Source organism: Neopelma chrysocephalum, unplaced genomic scaffold, assembly GCF_003984885.1.
Source record: "Neopelma chrysocephalum unplaced genomic scaffold, ASM398488v2 Primary Assembly neopelma1_25, whole genome shotgun sequence".
Taxonomy (NCBI): domain Eukaryota; kingdom Metazoa; phylum Chordata; class Aves; order Passeriformes; family Pipridae; genus Neopelma; species Neopelma chrysocephalum.
Window position 1 is genome coordinate 19,153,085 of NW_020897694.1, and position 10,261 is coordinate 19,163,345.

The 10,261-nt window shown below is 45.0% G+C and overlaps 1 protein-coding gene across 1 annotated transcript; it reads right to left on the bottom strand.

The window, feature by feature from the left end:
* Positions 1-5,074: 5,074 nt before the first annotated feature.
* SLITRK1 (SLIT and NTRK like family member 1) lies at positions 5,075-8,690 on the bottom strand. The gene has a single exon (XM_027674618.1). It carries the CDS (start codon positions 8,401-8,403, stop codon positions 6,325-6,327), a length of 2,079 nt encoding a protein of 692 aa, XP_027530419.1. The 5' UTR covers positions 8,404-8,690; the 3' UTR covers positions 5,075-6,324.
* Positions 8,691-10,261: the final 1,571 nt, after the last annotated feature.

The window sequence follows — 10,261 nt, forward strand, 5'->3', positions numbered from 1 at the left end:
TGCCATTTGTGGTGTCTTACAGTACCTTTCCTGGGCACCAGCTCACCATGTCCCAAAAGCCTTGAGTCTTTTCTGTCAGCATCATGCTGACAGCTCAGACACCAAGACAATTCAAATCACTTAGGTGAATCAAGTGAACCAAACCACCAGGCTCTCAGTGTAGATCAGGAATTCAATTCAGTTGTTCCCACATGGGTGTCTACTCCTATTCAGATATCCTAATACATCCCATCTAGAGTCCAGCTGCCACTGCAGAAATATATGAGTGTACCCAAGTCCTCATTTTGTATCTACCAGTCTCATGCACATACCTCAGATACTCTGGGACACCTCCTAGGGCACTGCTGACTTGTGCTAGGGTAGCTTATTGAGGCCCGTCAAACTAGGTGAGACAAATACCACCTACATTCCAGGTTAGATAGCAAATCCAGAAAATGAGTCGTATTCCCTATTTTTTTCCACCAGACCATACTGCTGCTTAATTTCTTCATAGCACCTTGTTTACTAAACTTCCCACTTGCAAGAGATGCAGTTGATTCAGGAAGGACAAAGTAACATGAACCAAACATGAGAACCCATGCTTAAACACAGTTTGAGACCAAAGCTTGAGGGGTCTGTCTGAATGGTCATGACATCATCCAAAGTCATTAATAGCCAAGAGAATTTGTTCCACTGGCTTCATTGAAAACTAGCTGAGGGGGATCAATCTGACTACCTAATAGAAAGGCAGAAGGATAGAGAAGGAGTTCTGCTGGCACCAGTATATCTAAGGAGACAATACTTTCTGCCAAGAGCACTTTGTGCCACTGACACCCCTAAAGTAATGGCAGTTAAAGCACTCAGTTAAAGTCAACTCAGCGTGTTCTACAATGGACTTTTTTGGTCCATTGTTTGCTATGAATTTTCAATCTTAGCAGTCAAGTGTATGATGCAGGAGACTACTATTTCCTTCCAGGGGACTTTCTGCTGACTTTGTTCCTCTCTCACATAACTGCTTAATGTATATAAGAAGCATACATAGAAATTGATTCAGAAACTTTAGCTGGTAAATGAAACCATTCAGCACAACAATATGTCAATTAACCTGGTAATTAATCTTGGAGGAGTAATACTGATGGATCTTATTTATATTTCTTAACCCAAAAGGATAAAATTATAAAAGTTTCTGAAACTCACAGACATTTATGCTGAATATCAACTTCTGTTACAAGTTAACCCATTAAGTTACCATTGCTAAACATACCCATAATGACTGTTGTGCAATATAATACGATGCTTATAACAATTTTAGTCCAGATTTTTTCCAGTGCTAATATTCCTCTGGGAAAAGCTGAGTAAAATAAAATGATTCTTCTGATCTGTCCACATTCTTAATACGGTTTAAACAGATTATTAATTTTAAAGAGATTACACAAATATCTGTGTGATCTTAGGAAACCCATAGCTTATGAACACAGTCTATTAATTCTCCCCTTTCTGACTTGTTCCCAAATACCAAAAAAGGTATTTGTACAGCAGCCATATACTCCTGCCCATTGACTGGAAATTTCTGTACCATTAATCACAAAGAAGTCCCACAACTTTGAACTGCACAAACACATTGAATAATATTCAGCCACAGAAATTGTTCTTCTTCGTGTATATATCTAGGGAAACTTTACTAAATACAGAAGGATCTATCTAATGAAGTTTTTTAACATCTAAGAGTGCTCACTTTTGATCACACGTGAATAAAAATGTGACCAAACCCACTCTGACTGATCCAAATAGTACAAACAACTAGAAAGTCTGGTATACAATAAAACAACTGCCATGCAGATTCAAACTCCAAATACAAGAAAAAACAAGGGCATTAGAGATTTACACATATCTTGTGCACTGTTTTCCAAGAAAGTCCCCAGATGTAGCTTTGTCTTGGAGAAGGTTACACAGGAAAGAAAGAGCAATTTAGAAGTCTTTCATTTCATCTCCAACAAATCCCTGCTTTGTTTTGCTGCTGAACAAGCCATTGACAGTAATACAAAGGGAAAGAGGTTGTCTCTTTACTAAGAGTTACTTGTCTTTGGCAGACTTTCATATTTGGGAGCCCTATAAACTTCTTATGGGTAATGGAAGGTGGAGATTATGTTATTGGGAAGGAGGAGTTTTTTGCAGCCTCTTGATGCCCTAACTTGCACCCCAATGAGCTTTGCACCAGCTTAAAAAAAGGTGTGAAATGTTCAATTTGTGTAATGAATTACTTTTCTACCTGAGTAAAGACTAGCACACAAAGCCTTTTCTTCCCCATCAGATAACATCTACCCCCACTCTTGCTAAAAAAAAAACAAACACAAAAAAAACCAAAAAAAAACCCCACAACTAAACAAAACAACTCCAACCCAAACCAAACAAAAAAACCCTCAAAGTTTACATCACCTTAGTTTGCAAGCAGATCTGAAACAGTGTAATTTCAATACAATCGTACTGAAGTTATAAAATTATCTGGCACAACCAGTACATTTAGTAAAGCAAGATAATGATGCATTCCTGTGCAGTTCCAACAGTACAATTCTGTTTAAAATGATACACATCACCTATTGGTATGAATTTAAAATTTTATCAGGTTGCTCTATAGTTCCATTTATTCTTCTTCGATGGCATGCAAGAGGCTAGCATGTATACAGGCATAGATTTCTATGGCAACAGTTTAAATTGGAGGCTATTTTTAATTGAAGTGTTTGCAGAAAAAAAAAAAAACAACAAAAACTAAATACCACAATCTTTTTTTTAAACTAACTGAACAATATATCTCTTCCTTCTCTGTCTATTCTGAAAAAGCAGAAATCTCTTTGCTGTAATGATTAAGAAGGAATAAGAGGCAATTTAATGTGATATAAGTTATGGTTGAAGTTATGAGATTCTTAAGTTAGCAGGAAAAAAAATCATGTTTTGACACAACACGGATATTATATAGGTTTCCAATGTTCGAAATATTATGACAGTCTTTATCAAACAAATAAAACATTTGCTTTTTTGTTACTGTTGTTAATGCAGTACAGCTGAACATATTTAACATATTTGCACTTCATTCCCCTTCAATACATCCTCAATCATCCCTTTTCTTTCCCTTATGTTTCTCTTTGGTTGAGTGTTTTGGTTTGATAAAAATAATCATGGAAGTGCTAAACATGCAAATAAGATAAACATTGTAATTCAAGGTCTGGTAATTATTATATCATCTCGGAGAGTTGTGTGATTTATGTGTCCTAAGGGCAAGTGTCTGCAAGATGGAAGAAAGAATCCTGTGAATGTTAAAATCAGAAAATGACACAGAAAGAAAAAGGTCCATTTTGTTATTTCCCCCCAGCCTAGAAACAGGGTGATAAATGCATATCTTCAACACTTCAATTGAATGAATATTTCTATTCAGGTGTGCAAATGAACTAGCACTTTAAGGAAAGTAAATGAGCGAAGTTGTAACTTTATGCTACCTCTCAATGGTGACAAATTAGAATTGCATATATTTAGCATTATATTCTCTGAAATGCCTGCACATCTGATCTCAGTCAGTGATTTACCAAACTTAATTTACTATATCTTTTATCTTAACTTCTCTAACAGTGCTTCTAACGCAATTATGATTTATTTTTTTAGCATGGGACATATCCTCAATTTTCTCAGTCACTCAATTTTATCACCACAATATCGTGAAGAAGGCAGCAAGATTTAGGTAGTCATGCAGGGGTGCACTGTCTTATACTTAAACAGGTTATTTTGAACGATTTCTATTTCTAAGCTAAAGTTCATGGCCTCCCAAGGAAGAAATACTGGTTCATATGTAAATGCATTTGCTTTTTCTTCTCAATCTGCACAATGTAGATTGCACAATGGCAAACTAGTGCCTCTACTGCCATCACTTTGTCTTACACAGAATGTCCTGGCAGAACAATCAGTCCAATGAAGCAGCAAGGTGGAATAAAGAAGGGGCCTTGAAACAGAACCAGTTGGTGTAGTTAAGCGGGCCATGCCATTTTCATAGCTACACAACCAAACCTCAAGGTATTTTCTAGGAGTCTGCAGATTTTTCCACTGTGATAAAGGATTCTAGAGGAATGATATATTCCCCACGTTTAATACTTCATGAACACCTGCGATCAGGCTTCTGCCTAATTTTGAAGAGTGTACCTATTGCAATGTGTATGAATGTATGTCTGTTTTCTCCTCGCAGCTCCCAAAGGTGGGCATTTTCTATAAAGCAAACCGAATCAGTATTTGAAGTTTAGCAAATCCCTTATGGTGTTTTACTCTTTAAAAGGTTTCTCTGCCTGGAGAAAGTCAGGAGCAACATGACTGAAATTCTCCATATCTCCACTGGGACTTGAGCTGTGAGTTACAAGTGATTTGCAGGGACTTTCGCCTTTACAGTTTTAACTGAGTTTAGGGGCACTTTCCCGGCACAGAAATGGGATGAAACGCGAGCTGCCTGAAGTCCAACTGCAGCACTGCGCTGTGTTTTTCTATTTTTTCAACATTTAATATCAAAGGGTGGAGGTACCCAGTGCAGGAACGGGAAAATCCCTGCACTAATTCGTTTTCCCACTGGTGGCAGCTGCTGAAGCCCGGCCGCCTGCAGCTGCTCCCGGGCGGGAAGGCTGGACGGCGGAAATTCGGCTCCAGCTTAATGAGACCAAGCTGGGCAGTGGCACTTAAAGCAAATTCCCACTAACATCTCTAATATTTCTGCAGTGTGTGCAGCAGAGGCGGCGACAGCAGGGACAGCAGCGAGAGATTCACAGTATTAATAAAGGGATTCATTGCCTCGTTATTAAAAAAAAAAAAAAGGATAAAAAAGCGGAGGCGAGGAAAGGAGGCAGGAAACTTCTGTGTGTTATTTACATTGGGAAAAGGGGGAAAGGAAGGGTGTTTGTGTCTCTGCCTGTCAATGAATGAGAAAGAGGAAGGGAGGGAAGAAGGGAAAGAGAGAGAGGGAGGGAGAGAAACACACATAGAGAGCACTGAAAGGAGGCTCTGTCCCCTAAACTCAAGTAACCCATTTGCAAGAATTAGATGTTGGAAAAATGGTAAGGACCCGGAGTTGAAAACATTTTCACTTTAATACTGAAAAAATATGCCATTATAAAATCCTCGAATAGAATTAGTAAGTTTCACTTGCTTCCTCAGTTCTGTTTTCCTCAAGTTATAGTAAGATTTACAATAGCACAGAATTTTCTACCGTTAAACTTTGCAGCCTAAGCACTAGAGTGACATTAATTGGTCATGCTGCACTGCCTTGGATTTTTTTTTTGTATGTTTACACTGCTACCATAATAGAAATCAAGGGTACTAATTTTTACATTCAGATGGAAAGGCAATACTAAATATGTATATCGAAAAAGAAGAGAGAGGAAACAAAATCAAAGCCTCCCCTCCCCGCCCCTGCCCCCGAAAAAAGAAACACAACCCATTATCAACAAAGCAAATCTCTCCCACCAAAGTAATTCCCACCTAAAAAAAATAATCTAATGAGAATACTCATGCAACTATGACTTAAATAAAACCTTTACATTTTTTTTCCCACGGTTAAAGCACAAACTCTACTCTCTATTGATCACACACACAAAAAAAAAAAAAAAAACTGGCGAAATGGCACTTTTTATTATTATACTGTATTTCGTATATAGAAGGTTTGATACGAAGGGACTTATCAGGTAAGAGGGATGATGGCGTGAACTAGACGCTGTTTCCAGTTGGGGGCTGGAGCGTCCCTGGGGTGCGTTGTATCCATGCGAGCCATGCAGCACTTTTTTTTTTTTTTGTCCATTTGTCTATTTGTTTCGGAGTCAGAGTCATTTATTTACATTACATTCATGCCTTCGTGCAACTTTCCACTCCTGCTTTGCCGTCAGGAGGAGGCCGACACCAGCCTGTCCTCCGCCCCCTCTTTTTCCCGGCCTCTCGGAAAGGGGTCGGTCCACAAAGGAAGAGGGCAAAAAAGCAAAACAAACCCCAATGGAACAAAAGCTCTACAAAACCAAGAGCCGTGTTTCGCCCTGCCGGAGCCTAAGGAAGCGATTCCTCACCCGTCTGTCGCTGTCCCGGCTGCGCACGGGTGGGGGATGCGCCCACCGCGCCGGGCTGCGCGGCGCTGCAGGAATGCGCCCAGGCGCCGAGCTCCCCCCGCCGCCCACGGGGCCTCGGCCCTTGCTATGGGGGTTGTGAGGAAGGGCGTGGGTGTGTCTGTGTGTTTCGTTTCTCACAAAAGGTAGCAGCGGAGGTGCAGAGCCGTCCCCGGCCGGAGGTGAAAGGCCGGTCCCGGGTGGTGACCGCCCCCGCCCCCCCGCTGCCTCAGTCCGACAGGGAGTGGGAGCCGCAGTCGTACACCCTGTGGGCCCCGTCGGCGCTGTAGGGCCCGTTGTGCCAGTAGGACGAGTCGCAGACCGTCTGCAAGGAGTTGATTTCGGATGCGGAGGAGTTGGCATCCCTCCTCTTGGACCGTTTTCTGTTCCTCAGGATGAACACCAGCATGCCAACCACCGTGAAGGCAGAGGTCACAAAAACCAGCAGGAGCCCTGGCACTAGCACCGAAATAGAGACCCGGCTGGTCTCCAAGTAGGAGTTGGAGTGAGTACCTGTCTCTGTCAGCCCGGTGCTGTTTTTGTTTGTAGAAGTTAATGTGGGCAAGATTTTTAACTGAGGGCAAATCACATCATTGGAGAGAGACTCAAAATCCTCCTTGAAGAAATCTTCAGGGGACTCACATCTCAGGTCGCTCATAATCACCTTGGGGCGCAGCATCTCCGCCCACTGTTTGAAAGGCACAATAGGGCAAGTACAGTCCCATGGGTTGCCGTGCAGGTCAATCTGGGTGATGGAGGTGAGCTGGTCCAGCACCCCTGCCACTGGGAGGTACATGAAATAATTGTTGTGTATGCTCAGCTTGGAAAGCGAGACCCCGGCAAACACATCTACTGGGAGAGACCTCAGTAGGTTATTGTTGAGGATGAGGACTCTCAGTTTGGGCATCGCATTGAAGGTGCCAGGCATAATCATCTGGATCCCATTAAACTCAACATTCAGATACTCCAGGTTTTGCAGCCCAGCGAATTTCTCCCGGGACAGTGTGTCTAAGTAGTTGCTATCCATGTAGAGCCATCGGAGATCAAAGAGGTTCTTGAAGGTGTTGTTCTCCACAGTGGCAATGTTGTTGTTGCCCAGATCGAGTAAATTAAGTTTTCGGTAATCCAGAAAGTGGGATTTCCTTATGGTGTGTATTTTGTTGTCTCTCAGAAACAGCTCCTGCACATTGGATGGCTTGGGCTTCAAATCCACCAGGCTGCTCACATTCCTGTCATTGCAATTAACCTTTAAACCCGAGCCAGGGATCTGATCACAGCTGCAGATGTGTGGGCAGGACAAGGTAGCTGGTAGCTTGCTCTTCGCACTCACTGTCGACACAGCAGCAGTGGGTCTGGTCTTGATTTGCCAGTTGACAGGAATCTTTGTACCTCCATTTGGAGCAGATCCTGGCGTGGCAGGGTCTTCTTTGCCATGTATTTTAAAGGGGGTTGGAATGGGACCAGGATCGCAGGTTTCTTCTTCGGCAGGGGGAGCAGCTAGGCTAGAATCTACTCTGTTCTTTTTGCACAGCTCTTGCTCTGTGGTCTCATTTAAATCTTTGCCCTGCAACCTAGTGGGAGCCTCACAAATCACTCTGCCGATCAAAGCGTTTTTCGGTATGTTTTCCAGCCATTCTTTCAACGACAGAAGATCGCAAGTGCAGTCCCAGGGGTTATCCTCTAGCAGGATTTCAGCAATGCCTGGGATCTGCTCCAGGACCTCCTCGTAAGGCAAGGTTTTAAGACGGTTTCCCCGCAGGTCGAGGTGGGTGATCGGCACGTATTGAAACACGTTCGGGGGCAAGGTGCTGATGAGATTGTCATTTAAAATCAGCACCTCTAGCTTGTTTAAGTCCCTAAATGCTCCCGGGTCAATATCCCGCAATAGATTAAAATCTGCCTGGAGGTATTCCAGATCGTCCAGCCCCAGGAAAGTCTGCTTCCTGAACGATTTGATCTTATTGTTGTTTATGTGCAAGCGTTTCACCAGCTGCAGCCCAAGGAAAGCCCCAGGAACAATCTCATGCAAACCGTTGTTTTCCATGTGCAAACTGACCGCATTGTAAAAGTTAGCAAACTCATTAGGGAAAAGTCGAGTCAGGGAATTGCCATGCAGAAATAAATGGTAAAACTGGGAAGTTGGGGCGCTGAAATGTTGCAGGCTGGTAAATCCCTTTTTCTCACAGTCTACGTGCAAATCCCCTTCTATCTCGTTGCAGGCACAGATCTTCTCTTTGCAAACGTCCCCTGTAACGTTTCCAGCAGCAAAACAAAGAGACGTCTCCAGCAACAGAATCCAAAGCAGCATTTTTAAACCGAGCAATTCATTCCCGATCTCATCACAAAGTAACAGCAACCATCCTCCTCACACGGAAAGCAATTCCAGTTCATTCAATACATTAAATGTCCGAACCACCACCAAAGGGAGAGAAAAAAAAATGGGGGGGGGGGGGGGGGGGGGGGGCGGGGGGGGGGGGGGGGGATGCTTTCTTTTCTCCTCTCTCTCCCCCCACGTACAACTGCAACAGCCCAGATTCCAGTCAGTAATTATATCCACAAACTATCCAGGCACGTACTGCAAGGCAGGCAAAAAAAAAAAAAAAAAAAGTAGAAGGAAAAAAATTCCGCTCTCGCCCTCCCTGACGCCTCCCGGGCAGCTAAGTGGAGGTCTGCCGGCCAGGCTGGCTCACCGGTACGGTGCTGCTGGCCCCCGGCCGCCGCTGCATGTTAGAGAGGTGCGGGTGGGAGCGCGGCGGTGGCCGCGGAGGCTGCGCCGTGCGCGGCTCCGCGCGGACTGACCTTGCCGGGCGGCCGCGGAGCCGCGCTCCTCGCCCGCCGCCCGCCGGGCGCTGTCCAGCGCCGCGGTGCTGAAAGCGCCCTCCCCAGCCTAAGCGCCGCTTGCCCCAGCCCAGCGCTGCCCTCCCCAGCCCAGGAGCTGCTCGCCCCAGCCTAGGCGCTGCCCGCCTCAGCCCAGGCGCTGCGCGGCGCCTGTCCCCGCTGCTGCGGTGCGCGGCTGCCCATGCCCGCCGGCGGCCGGGGCCCACCGAGGGGCCGGGGCCGGGGCCGGCCGCTTGCCCGCGCCGCGCCTCGCCTCGCCCTGCCGGCCGCGCTGCCTCCCCTGCTCGCTCTCTCCCTCGCTCGCTCTTCTTTCTTTTTTCTTCCGCTGCTGCCGAGCCGCACGCTCGCACACACTCACATGCACGCAGAGGGAGAGTTGCTAAGAGGCTCTGCTCGTTTCAACCTGGTGCACACAGAAAGATCTGACACCCTCTGCTGAGCTGCAGTGGCAAAAATCCATCTGCTGAGGGAATGCTGGAGAGGAAAAAAAAATCAATCCACGTACAGGGCAAGCGTTAAAAACGTTGGCATTAAAAACTGTCAATGTATTTAGATGCTTTCTCGTAAATGGATTATTTAATTTATTTCTTTTCTTTTAAGATGGAAAGTTTAGCATTCCCCTCCTCCCGACAGGTTCCTTATGTCCCCCATTCGCACACACTCACACCTGCAAAAGCAGGAGAGGAAGGCGCGTTTGCCTTATTGTATTTCCCAACGGCTTGAGCAGAATTAGTGTCAGGGTGTCAAGCGAATAGCAATTTGAGGTAATTATTCTGCACGCCATTTTCATCGTTGCTTTAAACGCGTTTCGTCCTCCCCTGCAGTCTAGGATGTTTCATGCTGGATTTTGCCTCTTGCTGGTGTTCTCTATGCAATGTCGAAGCACGAATTAAGGCATTCTCCCTCTCTATTTTTCATAATTTAGACGATCACAGAGAAGAGGGTAAGTAGGGGGGAGGGGATTGCTGCACTGCTAGCAGTTCACACTACCTGTTCCCACAGAGTATAGTGTCTCCCTTAAAGAGGGGAGGAGAAGGTAGAAACTGACAGTTATTCTTATCTCTGTATAAAAATATAGAGATGCACGTATGTCCACGCATAGATATTTTTCTAGGGATGCTCCTATTATACGCTCTGTGGAAATCAAATGCCTGCTTCCCTCGACCCCCTCCTACTTCTCACCCCGGCTCTCTCCCTCTCCACCGTCGTCCCCACCCCCGCCGCCCTTTCCAGCTCCTATCCTTCTGACAAAAGAGATTACACAGCGGAAAAATCGGTGCCTGGCCTTAAAGACAGGAGCCAAGCACACAAAAGTTTCTGCATCATTT

Bases quoted from the DNA above. Each gene is read 5' to 3' on its own strand.
- SLITRK1 (XM_027674618.1), bottom strand. From the start codon at position 8,403: ATGCTGCTTTGGATTCTGTTGCTGGAGACGTCTCTTTGTTTTGCTGCT.